Source organism: Medicago sativa, chromosome 8 (genome assembly GCF_051527215.1).
Source record: "Medicago sativa cultivar Bolivia chromosome 8, Bolivia_mono, whole genome shotgun sequence".
Lineage (NCBI taxonomy): Eukaryota > Viridiplantae > Streptophyta > Magnoliopsida > Fabales > Fabaceae > Medicago > Medicago sativa.
In genome coordinates this window covers 73,354,158-73,375,677 of record NC_140756.1, presented here as the reverse complement: position 1 = coordinate 73,375,677, position 21,520 = coordinate 73,354,158, and the positions used below count along the sequence as shown (strand labels likewise).

Genomic DNA, 21,520 nt, shown 5'->3' with positions numbered 1-21,520 from the left:
ATTTTTTAAAAAAAAAGTGTCCCAAAATAACTGAGTCATTTCAATTTTCAATACAACTTTCACATTTCCAATACAATATAACACTAAATAATACTGCTTTTATCATTCCCAATACAATATATTTCACTTTCCCCTTTATTTATACATTTTTCTTAATCTGTGTGAAATGAGCCAAAGGGTCAAATAAATTGGGACGGAGGGAGTATATAATAATATAAATAATAATAGTATATTATTTGGTGTAAGTGTGTGTAAGTAAGGTAAGGTAGAATAAGAAGAGGCAAGGGAAGAGAGTAGTTGTAAAGAAAAGAAAAGGAAGAAGAGAAAGAGGGAGCGAGCAGAATAAGGTGTCTCTCTTGGACTGATTCGTTTCAATCAATCGCATATATCTCATCTCTTATTTCTATCTATCTATCTATCTATCTATTCTCCCTCCCTCCCTCAACAATAGAGAGAAGAGAAGAATAACAGGTTCATGTCTGTTCAAGCTCAATATCCATCAAATATTCTTCTTCTAAACAACAACAACAATAACAGGTTCTTTCACATTTCTTCTTCTTCTTCTTATAATGTAATCATGTACCCTCAAATACAATTCTATATGACATGAATCAATAACCAATTAATCTCTTTTCTCGTTCTTTTCCTAACAGCAGAAATGGACAAGAAGGGCATGAATACTCTTTACAACAACAACAACCATCAGGAGCATTAGGACTATCACTTCTTGATCAAACTCATCATTCTCATAATATCCTATGCAACAATAACAACACAAGTATGTTTAATTTGTTTCACAATTATATTAAAAACATCTCTTTTCATTCTTCTTGTCACAAGTTGTTATTGATCATGTCTCAACAATTCACCGCAGGTACAAATTCTCGCAAGAGAGGAAGAGAAGGAACATCCCCTAACGTTATTAATCATTTCTCTTTACAACCTCAACCTTCTCAAATTATTCATCTTTCTCAACTCCATAATGTTGTCTCTACTGGCCTTCGCTTATCATTCGATGATCAACAACAACAAAGATTACAGTTACAACTTCATCAACACCAACAATCTCAACAACAACAACAACAACAAGGTTGTCACTCTTCATCTTTCTCATCTCTATTACCACAAGGAATTGTTTCTCAAATCAAACAACAACACGATGAATTAGACCAATATCTTCAAACCCAGGTAAACAAAACAAAACAAAAATTCAAATTTTATTCTTTTTTAACAACTCAATTTTCGATTTATTAGAAATTGGATAGAAAGGAATGATTTTGAATTTTTATGCGTGATGGGTATTTCAGGGAGAGAATCTACGGCGGACATTGGCGGAGAAGAGGCAAAAACATTACCGGGAGCTACTAAACGCGGCGGAGGAAGCGGTGGCGCACCGGTTAAGAGAGAAAGAAGTGGAATTCGCAAAAGCCACTCGCAGGAACGCGGATTTAGAAGCGCGTACGGCCCAGTTAACCATGGAAGCCCAAGTATGGCAGGCAAAAGCCCGGGCCCAAGAAGCCGCCGCAGCTTCTCTACAAGCCCAGCTGCAACAAACAATAATGTCTCAAACCGGCGAAGATGCCGGCGGAGGCGGCGTTTCATGCGGCGTGGAAGGACAAGCTGAGGATGCTGAATCGGCTTATATTGATCCTGATAGAGTGGTGGAAGTTGCGGCGGCGCGTGGGAAATGTAGAGGGTGTGAGAAGCGCGTGGCAACGGTGGTTGTTTTACCTTGTCGGCATTTGTGTGTTTGTACAGAATGCGATGCGCATTTCAGAGTTTGCCCTGTTTGCTTTACTCCCAAGAATTCAACCGTTGAAGTCTTTCTCTCTTAGCAACAAAACAAAATAAAAAATACTAATCATAATTTTTTTACCTAAATAATTTATTGTTATTGTTCATATACTAGTCTCTGGTAAAAACAAAACAGAAAAGAAGATTATAAATAAAATTACATTTTTGTTTCTCTTTTAAATGAATCTACATTACCAAATAAAAGTTTGGTTTTAGTAGATTTTCATTTTTACCTTTGGTTAATGAATGTACATGACCACATGGTTAACAAGTGGCATTTTGATTTCATTTTATTCTGTTTATTTAATTTGGTTATTTATTTCTTTTATTGCATTGTTATATTATTAATATTAATATTAATATTTATTCTTTCATTGCATGAGTGATATTGGTTTTTTGCATTTTCAATTTTGAAATGTCAATAGTCAAAAGGCTTAGGGAGTTATGTGGAGGTATGTTGAATTTGATTTTTGGAGTGATGTTTCTTACTAAGGGGATGAGAATCAAGAAAGTTGCGTGTTAATTTGAGGTTTTGATTTTTCTTCTCATTAATAGCATGACTTCGGCTTTGTTTGGATTGATGGAATTGGATGGAATGGAGTGGAATGGAATGGTATGGAATGTGATTCCATTGTTTGGATATTTTAAAAATGAGTGGAATGGAATGGTATATGATGGTATCCATTCCATCCCATTCCATCCACTTCTCTCATTTTTCTTCCCCTCCAATTTGGGAGGTATAGGATGGAATCCAACCTCTTAATTTATAAATTACTATATTATCCATTTTGTACATCACCTTTATTTATTAAATCCACCTTGCGTTTTCATTTTGTTCTTCCTGTAGCTTTCGACATTGTCTGTGGTTCTCGTACAAAGCTGAAATTCATAATTCAGTTTTTTCGTTTTCTTCTTCCTGCTATCTTTCGACCTTGCCGATCAATTTCTTCTCTCATTTTCTTCTTCATTCTAGCTTAAGACCTTGTTTAATTTTTAGACCTTGCCTATGATCATTTTCTTCTTCATTTTAATAAGAGATTAAAAATGAACATTTTAATAAAACATTTTTTTTGAACAAAACATTTTAATAAAACATTAATACCTGTTTTAATTATACATAGCAATATTGTTTAATGAGGGTAAAAATGGAATAAAAAAATGTAACACATACCATTCCGTCCATTTTCCAAACGATGGAATGAAAATTTCGTTCCATTCCGTCGTAAAATATCCAAACAATGGAACGAAACATTTGTTCCATTCCGCTCCGTTCCATCCCATTCCATCATATTCCATTCCATTCCGCTCCGTTATGTTCCATCAATCCAAACAAAGCCGAAGGGATTAGGCATATGGAATATAGCTCGGGTAACAATGGTTTTCTCAGTTGTCAATTCTAAGGGGTGTTGTGTATACGTGTGTAGCAGGTAACTACTATTTTTTTAGAGTAATGATATTTTGACATCCATTTGATGACAACTTTGTTGACAACCTTTTTTTTCTCACTTCTTATTGGTCAAAAACAATGGAGAGAGAAAAAGGAAGAGAGAGGATAACAACATCATGTGAGTATGAAAGAGAAAGTTGTCCAAAAGTTGTCAAAAAGTGGTTGTCAAAATATCATTTCTCATTTTTTTTACTTGCAAGGCATTGTTACAGTTTTACATGTTGTATGCTTTTTTGTTGCATTAAATTAGCTTTGGGACACCAAATTACAACGTAAGAAGCAGATGAGTTATTTATGGAAAATGATTCTTAATAATTAAAGGCAATGCAATTATTTTGGAACAGTCTCAAATCTCTGCTTACTATATTCGAAATGCTCTATCAATCGGTCAGTAACAGTGCATATTTTTCTCCTAGGATGAGGAAGAGCATCTTTTTCATCTAAGATGAGGAAGAGCATCTAGAATGAGATGTATTATTGGGTTTTTAAAGTGAGAAGGGCTAATAACCCCTCTTTCTAGTATACTACTAATCACTCTAACATTCACTGATTTTTTTAGTCATATTTAATGATTCAAAAAAGAATGCACATAATCTTATGGGTAATGATATTTGAACATTCATAATTCTTCAACACCCATTTACCTCCTCATTTTCTCCATCTCTCTATAATAATAATAATAATAATAATAATAATCAATATATCACATTGGTCACTTTATTTGTTTCTTTTTAAGGTGTAGAATGAGTAGTTAAGGTGTCTACGAATTATTTTCCAAATCTTCTATGTATATATTTCACCGTTGGAGTTGGTTGACACATAATTACAGGTAGAGCTCTAGTCAACAACATACAGGGGTTCCATGGCCAAGATTAGGTCCGATTCATTTTTTAAATAGAGAAGACTATATTTTTTTAGAAATTTATTTAGGTAAATATGTAATATTATATTGGGTTAATTATGTTTCTAGTCCCTATAAAATAGCGACCTTGTAAGTTTAGTTCCTACTTAATTTTAATAGCATTTTTAGTCCCTAATTTTGTTTTTCTGCACTGAGTATTAGTCCCTACTCAATTCAAATTTGTTTAATTTATGCTTAAACTCTTAAATTTTTGAACAATTTTTTGCAAACATGTTTAGAACATTACTAAAAGTTCGTCTGCAAAAAATTATCGCAAAATTTGATTTCTACATCCAGATTTTATTACTTTTTATCTTTAACTTTTGTCGTTTTAAAAAATTCATATTTAATTCATTTCATGTCAGAAAATTCTAAATTTTAGTAAACGAACCTTTCATAGTGTTCTAATCTTGTCTCAAAAAAATCGTTCAAAAATTTAAGAGTTTAAGGATAATTAATCAAACTTTGTTTTAGCAGGGACTAAAATTATAAGTAAATTTTTTTTTATAGGGACTAAAAATGCTATTAAAATTAAGTAGGGACTAAACTTACAAGGTCGCTATTTTATAGGGACTAGAAACATAATTAACCCTATTATATTTTGTAAAATGAAATTGTGGGTATGATCTTGGATTCAAGGGTAAGACATTTGATTGAACTGATGAAGATCCTTTAGCATCTCATCAAAATGTTTTTGGATCTTACGAAGATTAGTTTGATAAAATAAACATGAATAATAATCATTATGATTATTATTATTTTGATATTACTTTTACTTGTTAACATTTTTCCTAATTTAAATATACTAGCCTAGATTACATTTATGTTGCATATAAAACCAAATTCTCTAAAGTATCATATTAAATATCAAAGTGGAGCATATTATCTTGAGTTTATTACCTCGCTAATTTATTTTAAGATAAATCATATTTTTTGTTAAATAGCCTAGTGCTTAAAAGAAATTCATCTCTTAATGTCATATTATATATTTAAAGATGTTTATATATGAAACACACATTCAAGTACGTTAATAGGTTTTACTAGACTTTCGAAAAGTTCAATTTAAGTCTAAAAATAAACCTACACGCCAGACTCAGTCCTTGATTTTATTTTATTTTTGGTCAGGACTCAGTTCTTAATTTATTTTAGAAGGCCACACCTAAATTTTGCAAATTTTATGCTCACGCCCTAATTAAAAGAGAGAAGTTAGAAGAAAGTAGAATACGGTGTTACACATCTCATTAAGGGTGTGTTTGTAAGGAAAGATGGTGGAGAGGAGAGAAAGATGAGGGAAAGAAACACTTTCTCTTGTTTGTGAATCACTAAAAAGGCCAAGGAAAGAAAGATTTTAGTGGGGTCCACCTTAAAAAACTTTCCACCCTCAACTGGACAGAAAGTTTGTGGAAACACCAATATTAGATTGAAAAGTCCAAAATAACCCCATGTTGTTTATATTTTTTCACTTGTCTCTTTCTTTCTTTGTTTTCTAAATTTCCGGCTTTGTTTTTTTTTTCTTTTTCTTTCTTACAATTGCTTTATAACTCACAACTAAGTGCTTTTCCATTGAAACAGTGGGGACGTGTGTGTCTATATATATATATATATATATATATATATATATATATATATATATATATATATGAGATTTGCTAGAACACACCCACTAGTTTTTATGTGAGAGTGTTTTAGCAAGCTACATCTTAAGGTGTATTTAACTACTTTTTAGTTATAACTTGCTAAAACACACCTTCTAAAAAATAAGTGGGTGTATTCTAGCAAATGCCTATAGGAGTTGCTAACATACACCCACTTATTTTTTAGAAGGAGTGTTTTAGCAACATTCACCTTAAGGTATATTTAACAACTTTTTAGCTATATCTTTGCTAAAACACACCTTAATAAAAATTAGTGGGTGTATCCTAGCAAACCCCTATATATATATATATATATATATATATATATATATATATATACATCATGTAATTTTTTCTCAAGGGTATTTTTGTCAATTATTAAATATAGATATTTCTTTCCTTAACCTTTCTACTTCACTTTCTCTTATACCAAACAACCAAAACAATCCCCTCACTTTCTACTCTTTTTCTTTCCTCCTACAATCTTTCCTTTCTCTATCTTTCCCTTCACTTTCATTCTCCATCAAAACATAGCCTAAAAGAGAGAAGTTAGAAGAAAGTAGAATACGGTGTTACACATCTTAAAAGCTACCCTACTTCATGTTTTAAGAGCTACATATTTCATCAAACAATAGTTAAGTTCTTAAATCTAAATATCTAATTGGGTAATAAAGAGCCTACTTAGACCTGTTTGATGATGAGGATAAGTGAAATGAGATATCATAAGATAATTCTATGACTCGAGGTTGGATTAGATAGGATAACAAATTATTTTCTACAAATACATTTAAAAAATTAATTTAATAATATATTAAAACAACAAAACATACAAATTAAACAGCATAATAATTAATATTATAAATTACAAAAATTAAGATGTAAAATAAGAAGTAAAAAAGGTGATTAAATTTCATAAAACATACAGACATTTTATATTCTTTATGATAATATGTAAACAAACTTATAAGGGCCATAGAAACAAAAATTGGGCACTAGCAGTAAAGCCCAACAACAGATATTATAGCTGAACAAATTGCTATCCTCCCTTTTAAAATTTCTCATTCCGTTAAATATGTTTAACGTGAGTTAATTTATGCCGAACATTTTTCAGCGTAAGTTAAACGTACACACTTTTAAGATTGGTGAATGAGTAAAAACAAAAGGGAGAAGAGCAATTTCTTATAGCTGATAATATGTAAATGAACTTAGATGGCCCGTAGATCATAATAATTCCAGAGAGGTTCTTTTTCACCTAAAAAATATCATCATGTAAGTATATTTTAAAAGAAAAAGAAATATACGCCCTTTCAAAATTATACATCCGGACAAAACCACAATTTTTTTCCAGTCCTAAAGTATATTTCCCGGACACGTTTGGTTTTTTTAGAAAAATATACTCCTGACAACAACCCATATATTGTTGTTTTGTTTCTCAAATCTCTCAAAAGAAAATAAACCTTAAAAACTAATTATATATGATGTATGTATACACTTTGGACCTTACAATATACAAACCCCAACTCTATGTGCACACTAACATAGGCATCAAGATTGAGATGTGTATATTGACCCTTCAAATTGAAGCAGCCTAATAACCCCTTTTAAGTTCACCGAGACGTACTTTGTAGGACACTTCCAAGCCAACAAAGGCACTTCAATTAATTTCCAAGAAAATATGTCCCTCGTCTTTGTGTCACGACTCTTTTGATTTTCTGTGTGTATGAATAGATGAATTCACGTACATAGTCCAAAGTCAGTAAAATGAAAAACAAAGTAGTCCTTTGTTCGATGTTCCAAGAAACTACCTTTTTTTTTTATAAAAAAAAAGGTAATAATAACGAAAGGATCAAGAAAGAAAAATAGTAAAGACCAAAACCAAACAAACAAGGAATTGGACAAGACTTGGCATAGTTATTTGATGTAAAGTCTTCTCATTGAAATTCAATTATAGGAAATTATATCAAAGTGGTGGAACTCAATTCAAAGCCAAACTTATATAATTTAGCCAAAATCATGGCATCGAGCAACATGGAAAAAGAGAAATGTCATTATTATTATTATTATTAAATAAAATACTTGGAAGACAAGACATACATGTTTGCTTTGTCGTGTTTCCCAAATAATTAATTGATTTTTTTTTTGAAGAAACCAAATAATTAATTGATATTAACATATCTAATTTTTTTGCCTATAATATGATACACCCATTAACTACTCGTCCTTTGTGAAAGCATGCACTATAATCAAATTGTCCCCTCATGTGATCTTTACTCCACTTTGTCTACACTCTGATCTATCTATTTTTTTTTTTCTATGTACACACACTATTCATTTTCATGAGAAGAAAGAAAAACAATTAATTTATTTTGAAATTACGAGAAAACAAAATATTATGGGGAAGGAGAAAAAGGACAATAAGGCAGTGTCTTTCATGTGAGTGTAACATGTAAATTATTGGTGTAGGTAAAGGTTTACGGATCAAACACGTTTGAGTTGTCAATATATAGATGAAAGAGCAGGGCACGCTAGATAGATTCCTATCTAATTTTTTTTTCAAGGACTATCATGATTCATGAGTCAAGAATCACTTTTGCAAAGTTTGCATTGTGGTGGTGTTCTTGAAATTGATGATTAATTGATTTCAAATCTGAATCGTAATAGTGTATTAAAATCCTTTGTTAAGGAAAAAATGTTTATTAATTTCACGAGTTTAATTAAGTCTGCCAGATTCTTCCTCTGGTTGGTGAATGAATGACACATTTGAGCTTATCCAGAAGGTGGCATTGAAAAGAACTTATAGCATATATGAATGAAATCCAATTATCATATTGCAATCAGACACTTTCAATGTGATCAACCAATTAATAAATTAAGGGAAGAAAAAACATTATTGAATACTCACAAATGCAAGATTTCAAACGAATTCACATGCATGATCTCACCACACCTTCCTTTGTACAAGCACTACAAAATTGAGAATCTTAATATATATACTGGTATGTTATATAAAATACACTAATCTGTTGAAAAAGTTACTACTACTACTATTTAAAAAAGAAAGTGATATATATATCCGGTGAGGATGGATGAGAGGCAACGGTGGTGGAAAATGCTCTGGTACGGTGGTGATGAGTCTCCGCGGTGGGATAAAAGGGTGGCTACAGACACGTTAGCACTCCAATAGTCAAGTCAGTAATGGAAACTAAGTCACCCTAAGGTAAGGCGTGCACAAGAATAATCATCTCCGAGATATGCAGTGTGTGATTAGGGAGCGGTTAGAGGACATGTGTAGAGTGATTGACGTGCGGAGGCGTACGCGAGTGTGATGTGGTGCACTGATATTGACGTGTTTCTTCAGACCCCACGCCTTAGTGCGGTGGTCGTTTGGTCCGCGTATCAGTATGTGATTGACCTTTTGACTGATCAGAACAAAAAGAGTTACTACTAAATAGAGTTTAATAAGCATAGATGTAAAACAGTTGTATACCAACATCTAATGAGAACTAGTAATATTGCTATAATTTATAAATAATATTAGAAAATAATTTTATAACCACTATTTATAAAAAAAATTGGACAATAATTCATTCTCCTTACTTGAACGTTAACCTTTTTTTTTTTTGTTGAATAATCCTTTAATGTTAACTCTTTTTTCTCTCAAATAAATAATATATATAGTGCCAAGATTTAAATATGAATTTATGAAGATTGATGATTGTGCAAAAGAATAGCTTGGCCGACCTTGTCACACAATGAAGACGTGTGTAACTTTATTTAGCAGACAGAGTTGTATGCATGGATATGACCAAACAAACCGAAATGGTTAAAATAGAAATTAACGCATGCTAAATTTGAAAGTAAGTCAAAATGATAAAGACATGGACTAAAATTAAAGGTGATAATAATAAGAGGTAGTTCATCGCTTTCTTTGACGTGGAATTACCAAAGGTGAGATAAGCAATATATATTAAGTTATAGTTTTGCTACAGAATAATGTGTATAAAAAAAAATGAAGTGAAAAAAGCAAAAGAGATTAAATTATGAGTTTACCATGAGTGGAAGTTGAGGACAGATGTATTGAAGCGTCTTCTTGTTATGATTACTACTCATGTCACTATTTTGATCCCATTTTCATGATAAGAACACGACACCATTTTCAGTTTTAGTAAACCTTTTTTAGGGAACAGACACTCATTTATTTTGGCTTTGGCCACACAGGATCTATATTCAGTAATCTGTACTATATAATATACTGTATCCTCACTACAATTTTGTTTTTCTTTCCCAGTCACTACAAATTCAATGTGATTTCATTTAAAGTATTGTTGTATAGTCTAGTATGTGATGGTAAAAGATTACATGAAAATTTGATAAGATGAATCCCAAGTTTAAACTTGCAAGTATTGAGCCTTGAGTTAAAAAAATAAATTTGCAGTATCACATTAAGTATATATCGATGATATTTAATAGTAAATTTGGTCCTGTAAAAAATTGTTTTGAAAGTGTTCTTTTTGTGTATATTATCAAAGTTAAGATTACGATGCATTTGTTTTTTTTTTTATTAGGGTATTCATATAATTTCAAAAATACGTTTCTTTCTTTTCTTCTCACTTGCCTTTTTTTTAAAATCTATTTTATATTCTTATTAACTCCTTTCCTTGGAATTTCTTTCGTCTATCTTTCTTTTATAAACCAAACAGTTCATAATTCTAATAGTGACAAAACTATAAATAATTGTAAGTAACAAAGGTGATATATTTTTTTGGTACATCACAGACGTGATATTTACTATTTAGTATAGTTAAACATAAATGCATTGAAATTAAATAATATTTTAAGGAGATGCAACATTAATGTATTTGTTTGAAACTTGCTAAATATTATCTTGAAAGTATTCTCATTACATGTACTTTTAAGTTGTATTTCTAAAGATTTTCTAGGTAAACAACTGCCCACCTAAATTTTACTTGCACATTATTCTATAATGTGTAGTTAATTTTAGAAAAATATTGTTAGATACCTCAGAAAAATATACATTTTGAGAGACAGAGATAAGAAAAATTAATGTGATAAGTTTGATGATGTGATAAAAATAGAGATATGGAGAAAAAATGAGATGTTAAATGAGTGTATGAAAAATTAAGAATGTCTAAATATCATTGTTGGTAATTTTATGCCAGTAAATACTCAATTTAATTCTTGAAAATATAAAATCACATCAATTAATCATATCACCTCATCAATATTAGGGGTGTGAAAATGAAAGCGTTGCGCCGTGATAATGAAATTTTGCTAAGTTGTAAAAAGAAATGGTGTACGGTTGCTGGGCTGATAAATGTTTGGGCCATCATAGTGTTTCTTGCTATACGCACCGCCTATTAAACAAGGCTTACTATATACACCCTCATATACAAAAATACAATTTGGGCCCCTACATGCATGGGCCCTAGGTCGTCACACCCTAGGCCTAAGCCTTGGGTCGGTCCTGCATGAGGCGAATGACACCGGGTCTGAACCTTTACTTAAAGCCTTTTCTCATTCTTTTGCATGGAATCACATGAAACCATGGGATAGAACTTTTAACTTAGAGCTTAGAGACGATGGTCTTTTAGCGATATTCAAAGGGTTAGAAAAATGTGAATCTAAGAGAACCAAAAGAGAGGACTCTTGAAAAAGGATTGAACCCTTTTGGGGGAGATTCATGAGATGGAAAACACTTGTGAGCGAGATTTGTAAGCAACTTGATTTAATCTTGAAAGACCAAAAGAGGAGATCATTAGGAAATCAAAGGCTAATGGTTGGTTCTTTTTGGAAAAGATTTTAGTGTTGAGAAACACACAAAAACCATCTTGATTAGAGAAATCATTGAGTATCTTAGACAGGATGAAATTTGGGAAAAGAGTAGAAATTAAGTTTTCTCTTGGAAGCTTGTTGAAGCTAATTTCTAGTAACTCTATTGTATCTTTTTGTAATAAATCTTTGATAGTAGGTTAGAGAGATGCAGTCTCGCCCAGGTATATGTCATTGTGGGGCTGAACTGGATAAACAACTACTCTCTTTATCTTGTTGTTCTTTGGTTCGATTGTGACTATTCTTTACACTTTGTTGATTGTTGTTGTTTGGAATGTTTGCTAGTTGGTTGCCACATATATTTTTTCTACACATCTAAATTTAAATTTAATGATGTAATTTCTCTCTACACATCCAAATTTAAATTTAATGGTGTAATTTCAGTCACAAATTCACAATACATTCTTATATATTGTTGGTGTAAACTCTAGATTTCAATAAGTTTTATGTTTATGTTTAAACTTTTGTAAAAAAAAAAGTGTTATGTTTAAACTTAAAAATATAAACAAATAATAAACCGTTAAAATATAAACAATTGAATAACTAAAAAATACATAACAATTTAATCGTAAAAACAACAAAAATTAAAATAAACATTAAACATTTGAACATAACAATTAAATCGTAAAATTAAAATAAACACTTTAATATGACAACCAAAGTTCGTGGCAATTGCTGGAACACCTTCATGAATTTCAAACAAAATTTGAAGTGTTTCATTAAATAAAGAGAAGACAACCAACATGAGTTAACTCACGTTGGTGTTCCGAACGTGAATTAACCCACGTTAGTTATACCGTACGTGAATTAACTCACGTTTAGGTTGTTTTTGGAAGTTTGAATGGGAATGAGCAAAAATGTTTGAGAGAAGGTCAATTTTCTGTGTTTTACTAGCATATGGGCCACTTCATTCGGCTTTCCAAAGAAAAGTGGAATAAAAATGAAACATAATTTCTTTTCACACCATTTCGGGTTCTTGCACACCCTCTAAAACTCTCATTTTACCTATGTTTAAATTATATCATCCAAACTCAAAAAACACGTTGATATTAAAAAAATATGAAACATGCAGATATATAAGCAACTATCAAAGTCTTCTCCTATTTCCCAATTTTTAAATTTTATCCATAAATATAAAAAAAACAAAGTAAAAAATAACAAAATCTATAAAATAAAAATTTAAAAATACCACTAAAAATTAAATAAAAATAATGCAAATAAAAAATTCGTCTAGAAAGTTTAGCATGTGCATTAACTTAACATAAAAAACATAAAAAATCACGACAAGTTTCAAAGCAAATCGACACTGTCGCCTGGAAATCATATGTTAGTGGATCAATTAAAGATGTTATAGTGAACTAACTAATGAAAGTTAATCCCAACATTACTTGCTTGTTTTCTGTTTCAGCCCTCACTCATTATTAGAGAAAGAAGAGCAGATTACTACACAAACTATAACAATAAACTGCATCTCACCAAGTTTACTTGAGTCACAAGCTAGCTAGTCTTAATTAGCTTAATATAGTGTTTTAGCATGTGATTAGGTTCTATATACTCTATATTTTGCCTATAAATACCTACTGTACTATCTTTTTCATCTATTAAAAATGAGACTATTTTCTATCTTTAGTTTTCCATAACACTCATAATTCAACCAATATACAAATAACTAAATCCCTTTATATCCTAGCACAACTTAATTACTACCACACATTTTAATGATCCAATAACCCAAGAGTTCATTCACCAAATCCATGTGGATAAGATTAAAACAAAATACTTTGAAGTCGCATTGCTATAATATGGCTCATCACATGTTTAATCATGGTGTTTGGAATTTTGAACTTTTGTCTCCTTGCCTCTCCTATGGCATTAGAATGGAAATAAGGTAGGTTTTAGAAACTAAAAGTGATTCAGACATTTATTTCCTTAGTATGATACGAGTGAGTTAACCAAAATTCGAAACTGAATTTTTCAAGTCCTCCTCTTTAAGCAAACAAATTAGTTCTTCTTCATCAACACCAAATTCATGACTATTTGTATTTACATTTACTGAATCACGAGATTTTTCCCTCACTTAGAGGATCACTGAGAGTTTACTTTGACAGGATTTATTTCTTTTTATTTTTGAGGCAGCTGACGTGACGATGGAGTGTAGATTCTGGAGCACATGAGGGGGTAGAACGTGTCAATAGAAAAGCATAACATGTGTGAGCTCACTTATACTACATACTATGAATGTATGACAAACACACGTGTAAGGCACTAAAACAATTGGAACAACATACCATGTGTGATATCAAGATAAGAATAGTACATGTACTATCAAGATCGTCTTAAACTATTTGAATACCTTGTTTTTTCCTAGGAACAATAAATTCTCCTTTATAAGATCAATAACTTAGATGTTCCAAGTTTGACGTCAAATATTTATACTCCCTCCGGTCACATATTGCAAAAAAACAACTTTTTAGGTACATTCATTAATTAATGTATCTAATCCATAAATATGACCGGATACATTAATTATTCAACGTACTTAAAAAGTCATTTTTTGCTTATAAATGTGAACGGAGGGAGTGCGTGTTATGTAATATTTTTATGGCTTAATAGATCACTTAGTCCCCTAAATAATTTCAAGTTTTCATTTTGGTCCCATAATTAATAAAACGTTCGTTTTGGTCCCTCAAGTTTTCCTCCGTTTGCCAAATAAATCCCTAACTGTTAATTTAACTCTAAATGTCTATTTTAAAGGAGAACCATTGGATTACACAGGTTTATTCTATCTTACGGTGAGTCAACAACATCTAATTAATTTTTTTCTTTCTTCATCTTCTTTCATGTACATCAACACCATCACATTCATCAACACCATCATCATCTTCAACAACATACCCAGAAAAAATCCAAAAAATAAAAAAAAAACCTTCCTCCTTCTATTCGCCAAAAATATTTGTGTTTCTTTCTTCTATTCCCTCCCTCTCGTCATCCTCGATTCCACCTTCTTCAACATCAAAAACACACAACAACCCCAAATTCTTCACATTCAATAAAAAAACAAAAAGAACCTCAAATCCATAACCTTCAGACTCAAACATTCATCCAAATCCATCAACATGACAACCCCAAATCCATCAACTCTATATTTTTCAAAGCTTTTCTTCAGAAAACAACTCTTACAAATCGATCTAATCCCCATCAACATGGATCTAAACAGAAAACGAGTTTTGAAAAGGAGAACGAGATCTAAAACAACAGATCTGATAAACATAGAAGTGGGTCTCGTGTGGTAAAATGGGTAGTGAAAAAAAAAACCGAATGAGATAACAACATGAGTTCTTTGTGTCCCTGTGTTGCATTGGATCTGCTTGGCGGAAGTTATTGTTTCGGTTCCTGTTGCTGTTATTTGGCAGGGTGTTGTTTGTGTCGTTCAGTGTTGGGGAGGGTGTGTGTATAGCTCAGCAGTGGTGTTGTTTTTGTTCTTTCCCTTGTACTGTTCACGTTTGCTGCCTTTCCCCTTTGCTATTCTGGTATATCAGTTAGCAGGGAATTTTTTTTGTAATGGCTTGCCTAATTGCACGGCTTGGTGCTGTTGTTTTTGTGTTTGTTGCAAATGAAAATGAAATAGATGAATGTGATGGTGTTGATTAAGATGATTTTTGGATTTTTTTTTCTTCTAGATATGTTGATGAAGATGATGATGGTTTATATGAATGTGATGATGAAGAAGTATAGGAAAGAAGATGAAGAAAGAAAAAATTAATTAGATGTTGTTGACTCACCGTAAGATAGAATAAACCTGCGTAATCCAATGGTTCTCATTTAAAATAGACATTTAGAGTTAAAGTTAACAGTTTGAGATTTATTTGGCAAACGGAGGAAAACTTGAGGGACCAAAACGAACGTTTTATTAATTATGGGACCAAAATGAAAACTTGAAATTATTTAAGGGACTAAGTGATCTATTAAGCCTATTTTTATTAACTGATCTAAGTTCAAAATGTTTGCTTTTTTTTGGTAGTGGCCGGGGTTTGAACCCCGGACCTTGCATATTTTTTTGGTAGTGACCAGGGTTTGAACCCCAAACCTTGCATATTTTATGCATTGTCCTAACCAACTGATTTAAACTCACGAGGACAAACCAATTTAACAAAATGGGTTATAATATAAAAATCAAATATAGTCAACCTTCAGAGATATATTATTAATTTATAAGTTTAAACAAATTTTTAGAATGTTGTAGTGATTGGTTTGTTAACGACACCGACACCTATGGGTTTCAGGTACAAACTAAAAAGACATTGAACCCTAGACATCGCACCCACATGCAGAATGTCATACCACTAAAGCATTGTAGTCCATTTATATAAATATAATTAATTATAATTATGTTGAAGCCCTTAGACATAGTTCAACCTCGAGGAGCTATGGATCGGCTCTGCATACTATGAATATACATTGTTTTTTTTTTTTTTTTGAGATAATGAATATACATTGTTTTAGATTGATAAAGATCCATACTAAACATTTTGAGACTCAATACTTCTTTGATCTAAGAATCTACTACATGCAAAAACCAAATCTTGAATAAATCTAAATACAAGATGCTCACATCTTCAAATGTGTACATCATCTTGCCCTCCAACAACCAGAGGCTTCCGATTCTCCAAAATTCGTAACGTTTTAGACCATCATAACTCTTCAATGCTCGACGGTTACGGAACCTCATGGATCGTAACAACCTTAATTTAAACAACCATCTCGACAACACTTCCTTGTCTATATAAAAGGTCCTTGAGCCACCGGTTAAAGGTACTTACGATCTTTTTTTTTAAACTCTCAATCTTTGTTCTCGTATTAACTTTAACATTAAAGTGTTTGCAAATATCTCCTCGATTCGTATAAGCGATTGTTCTTCAACGAGAAAACCATTGTAATCGCTCTAAATTACGTATGTATGATAGACACACGTGTATGTCGCTAAAACAATAGGAACAGCTGTCTCGTGCTCAGTGGGCTGTGTATTATAGTGCAAGTCTGCATTAATAATCTTCACTCTAGGGAAAAAGAGCACCGTTCTAATTTGTCCTAAGTGCATAAAAAATAACTAAAGATCACGAAATCCTAGAACCAGCACAACCATTGCATCATCAACATGATGGGCATTGGGTAAAAGATTGTGATTGGAGAAGGGTGGAATTGTGAGGGTAGTAAAGGTTTAGTAGTGTATTAATTTATGGCAAAGATCTTCGCACAACAATAAGAAGTGGTGGATCTGATTTTGGACACAAGCACAGATGTCCCTTTCTTGCATCATAGTCCTGTGAGTGCGGTATCTCCCAACTGTGTCAAAATTTATTGGGGGAGGCTAAGAAAACTGCGAGTTCAAACTCTTCCCATGCGCGTAACCTTAACTGCTAATGCTTCATGTTCAAATTTACACAACCAAGTCATAAGGGGAATAACACCAAAGTAGAAATGTTTAAAAGTAAAAAAATAATAGAGAAAATGATTAAAATAATATTCTTTCATTTATGTATGTGCTCAAGTATCTTTTATTTGAGATTATGTCCATAAAAAATTTGTTTGATTAGTTTAAATAGCTAAGTGAAGATTTTTTTTTGGTTTTAATATATTTGTTTTAGACTCGTTCGGAGTCCAACCCTAAAAGTTTAATAGGAAGACGGATCTAGATATAGATCACGAGGATTTTTTATTTTATTTTTAAGGATTACTCGATTGGATTCTTTTCTTATGCGTATTGAGTAGAACATTGAGTCAAATTTGTTTATAGAAAATCATCTTTATTTAGAAAGGAAAATTCATGTGTTATTTACAAAGCTTAAAAGACACGTAGTCAATTTGAACCGTCCAATTACAATTAGATGGTTAAGTTGATTTTGTCCAGGAAAATACTTGGGTGCATTGGCCTTTGGTGTCATTGGTACCATTAGTTTATTTTATATGAGAGAGAATAATGAATGAATTATTAAAATAAATTATTTAGATGAGAGATAACGAGTGGTTAAGAAAGAGATATGAACAATGGCACCAAAAATCAATGGCATCCAAGTGCTACCCGTTTGTCTAAGGGTGATCCTCCTTTGAAACGCCAAGACTTGCATGCTAAATTGGTTAACCTCTGAAAGTTGTTAGGAAGATGATACATTATCTCCATAGAAAAAGGATTTTATGAATTTGTCTTCTTTTCTATTGAAGATCATTGTCGTGTTCATGTGATGGTTTCTTGGAGTCTTAACCCAAGTTTTTAAAATTGTTTGTTGGTCTCCAAATTTATATCCTAATAACCATATGCAAACAATAGTGCATGGTTGAGCTTGTTTAGTGGATTTGACTCCAAGTAAATTGGAGTTCAAAAATTCTCTTTACTATTGCTAATTGCCTTGACATCAACGACGAAGCTAGCCAATTTTTTACGAGATGGTCAAATATAACAAAATTTTTTTGGGTAGCCACAAGCACCCCACTCCAACCCATAGCCACACCCCTGCTTGGCATGCCGATAAATTTGGATGTTATTACCAGTAAGTGCTCTCTTGATAGATTCTTTTTAACATTTTGCAAGAATTTTAATTGATATCGATCTATCTACTAAAATATGAGATACAGTTTAAATGGAAAGAGAAGGTTATGTAGGTTACACTTGTTTTGTTAATGTCGAATAGACGAATACGAAAATATTAGTTTTAGTGGAGTTTTTTGGTACGCCTATATGCGGCATCCTTGTATCTTTTCTCCGCCTCTTTGCGTCTTGCGAAGAGTTTCGGTTTCAATAATATTTGCCGTTTCAAAAAAAAAAACGAAAATGTTCCTCTTTTTCTTAGAATTGTTAAAGTATTGATCAATGCTTCTGCTTCTTCTAAACATAATACGGTTAATGTGGAGCATGAGAAAGGTTATCATGAAAGGTATATGGCGTGAGCGGTGAGTAAATATGCTCATATGCAAAAGAAAGGAAAGGATACTAAGGTTGATGATAATGACGTTGTTATGCATATCCAACTATTGATAGGCTTCTTTACATGATATTAATGACTGTATTGAAAATATTCCTTTTTTAGGATTTTTTTTTTTTTTTTGGTTCAGCGGATATTTTTTTGGTGTAACGAATACGATAAACTTGGTGAGAAGGTTACTGGTGGGAAAAGAGACATCGTAATATTTTGATACTATTCTTTGATTTGAGTTCTGTCAGTAAAGATATATAAGAATCTTAGTTCTCTAATGAGGGAAGTAATAGTGTTATTCATGAAATTTTTGACACACCACCTATAAATACGGATATGGACATAAGCACTAACACGTCGACACTGCTAATAATTTAAGAAAACAAAATAACTCAGTGTAATTATAAGTATTGGTGTCGAACACGACATGTGTCTGACACCAAGACATGTTTAATTTAAGGAGTGTGTGTATTTCATAACACATCACTTGTCTGAATTATCTGACACACCGACTACATGATAATGATAATATTGCTATCCAATATCTAGACTATCGAGCTCACATGCTACAAAGTGAGCAACAATTTTTCTAATATGTGTATTATTGATCCTTAAAATGGAATACTTTTTTTAGGTTCATTCAATAAATTATATTTATAGTTTATATAATAGACTACATACATCATTTATTGAATAAATTTAAAAACAAGACTTACATGAGTGAATAAAGAAAAAACGGCAACCTTGAAATGTTCAAATCATGTCTTATACGTGCAGTTATACAAAACTGAGAAATGTTATTATTTAATATAGTTTACATTAAGCTCGCTATCAAAAAATAATAAATATCTGCAGTTACATATGCATAATTGATTGATGCTATCATCTATTTACATTATAAAGGTCACTTTCAAACAAATAAAAAAAATAATCTAATAATGCATAATTGATTCATGTTATCAAGTATTTTACCTAATTTCTTAAAAAAAGTATTTTACAATAATGTAATTTTCAAAGAATATAAAATAATAACAAAATTTAATAAGGTCCTGCTAACCGGTGCCTCTGGGGAACTGATTAAGCATACCATGGAAGAGAATTATTATCATAAAAGAAAACTGCTTTTGACTTTATTATAAATTAATTACACAATTTTAATACATTAACTACCATATAATTTCCTCTTACCATTTCCCTATTCTCATTATTCTGGAGTCTGGACCCATTTTTCAGTCAACTACGCCACAGTAAGATATTTCAAAACTCCCATTACATTAGGTGAGTCAACGTGGGAGGTTCAAAATTATATCTCCCACACACCTTACCATTGCACTCACGATGTAAAATATGGATTGTATAGTCTGAAGTGCCTGGTCTTAATTGTGATTGACATTAAGCTCCAAACACTAAGGATTAAGGAAGAGTGTCCATCATTTTCATAGACCAGCACATGATATTTGTTGAATATTTATTTATGGTTTATTTTCTCTATGAAATTAGGGTGAGCAAAATAATGTGATCACAATTTTTTTTATATAGAAATCTCGAAACCTTTTCCTAGACACGTGACACAAGGGAATTTGGATTTCCACTTTCATACATTTGAGAAATCGGATTTGTTCGTTTAAAATGATCGTTTAAACAATGCATTTCTTATTTTTTATTTTATAATTCAAATATAAAGCTTGATTTGGATAGTTTGATCTTGATCGAATGATCACCAATGTTCTAAATGTGTGAATCCAGAAAATTTCTAGTAACATGATTTCTCAAAATCGGCACAATCAGAGTTCCTATTGCTACCCTCTATGGGACTAGAACCCTCTCCTGACTTTGGATACAAGGTGCATTTAACAAAAGATGACTACCGCGGTGATGCATCAAAATTGCCTTGTCCAAGATCTAAAGGAAAAAAAAAGATTATGGTTGCAATTTTAGAGATGAAAGAAACACCAACAGTTAGACGAAAAGGCGAGAGAAGAAAGCAAAAGGGGGAAATGAAGGGAATGAAAAAGTGTACGCTAATAATTTTCAGGTGTAAGTCATAAGATCTGCATTAAATCTTGACCATTAATTTGATTTAACCTAGAGGCTAATAATTGTTCACTCAAAAGTGTACGCTAACACCAAATGTGTTTTTCTCGCCTTAGTACCTCCTTTTCTCTCTCTCTCTCTCTCTCTCTGAACACTCGATTGTGTGTGTTCATCCCTCAATTGAATCTTCATATGCGTCTGTTATACCCTAATTTTGGACCTAAAAATACCAACTCAATTCTTCTTTTCTTGCATTTCAAGTCATTTGATATGTCTCTGATCAATTGCATCCTTCTCTGCATTTTATTTCAATATTATTTGCAAAATTCATGTAAAAGGGTATTTTAGTCATTTCCTGCATTTAACTCATTTTTATCCTTGAAAATTGTTTGAGTCTTTTAATTTGGTTTGTATAAGTCCTTGTTTCAACCTCATGTCAAAATTCATTTCAGAAAATATCAGTTGAGTCATCTTTAGTCAGTATAGCCCCTAGGGGCATTTTAGTCATTTCCTGTGTTAAAATGTCTCTCAGTCTTTAAAAATTTGTTTGAGTCCTTCCAAATAGTGTGAATGAGTCTCTGTTTCATTCTATGTCAAAATCCATTTCAAAATTTGCATTTGGAGTCATTTTGAGTCAGTTTTGCCCATAGGGGCATTTTAGTCTTTTCATGTGTTAAAACCCTGTTTAAAATTCTAAAAATTGTCTCTGAGTCTTTTATTTTGCTTGTATGAATTCCTGCTTTAATTCCCTGTTAAAAATCATTTTTAAATTGCATTTGAGTCGTTTTTAGTCGTTTTAGTCCCTAGGGGCGTTTTGGTCATTTCACATAATATTTCTGATTCGTTTTAATCTGCTTTGTTGTTTTTAATCGTCTCATTTTACGTTAATTTT

General features: G+C 31.8%; 1 protein-coding gene and 1 long non-coding RNA gene across 3 annotated transcripts; both read left to right on the top strand.

Moving 5' to 3' along the window:
* The first annotated feature begins 301 nt into the window (after positions 1-301).
* On the top strand, positions 302-2,082 carry LOC146901339 (BOI-related E3 ubiquitin-protein ligase 1-like). Of its 2 annotated transcripts, none has more exons than XM_085738972.1 (4): positions 302-537; positions 657-778; positions 875-1,188; positions 1,308-2,082. In XM_085738972.1, exons 1-4 carry the CDS (start codon positions 476-478, stop codon positions 1,833-1,835), a joined length of 1,026 nt encoding a protein of 341 aa, XP_085595098.1. In that variant the 5' UTR covers positions 302-475; the 3' UTR covers positions 1,836-2,082. The 2 variants fall into 2 exon arrangements, with proteins under 2 accessions (XP_085595098.1, XP_085595097.1); XM_085738971.1 differs by having other exon boundaries at positions 654-778.
* Positions 2,083-3,046: 964 nt separating this feature from the next.
* LOC146901338 (uncharacterized) lies at positions 3,047-15,282 on the top strand. Its single transcript, XR_015024085.1, has 2 exons — positions 3,047-3,221; positions 13,763-15,282. It is a non-coding gene; the product is annotated as an uncharacterized LOC146901338 (long non-coding RNA).
* The last annotated feature ends 6,238 nt before the right edge of the window (positions 15,283-21,520 follow it).

Bases quoted from the DNA above. Each gene is read 5' to 3' on its own strand.
- LOC146901339 (XM_085738971.1), top strand. From the start codon at position 476: ATGTCTGTTCAAGCTCAATATCCATCAAATATTCTTCTTCTAAACAAC. The intron at 538-653 runs GTTCTTTCACAT...TTTTCCTAACAG, and splicing joins AACAACAACAACAATAACAG to CAGAAATGGACAAGAAGGGC. The intron at 1,189-1,307 runs GTAAACAAAACA...TGGGTATTTCAG, and splicing joins ACCAATATCTTCAAACCCAG to GGAGAGAATCTACGGCGGAC.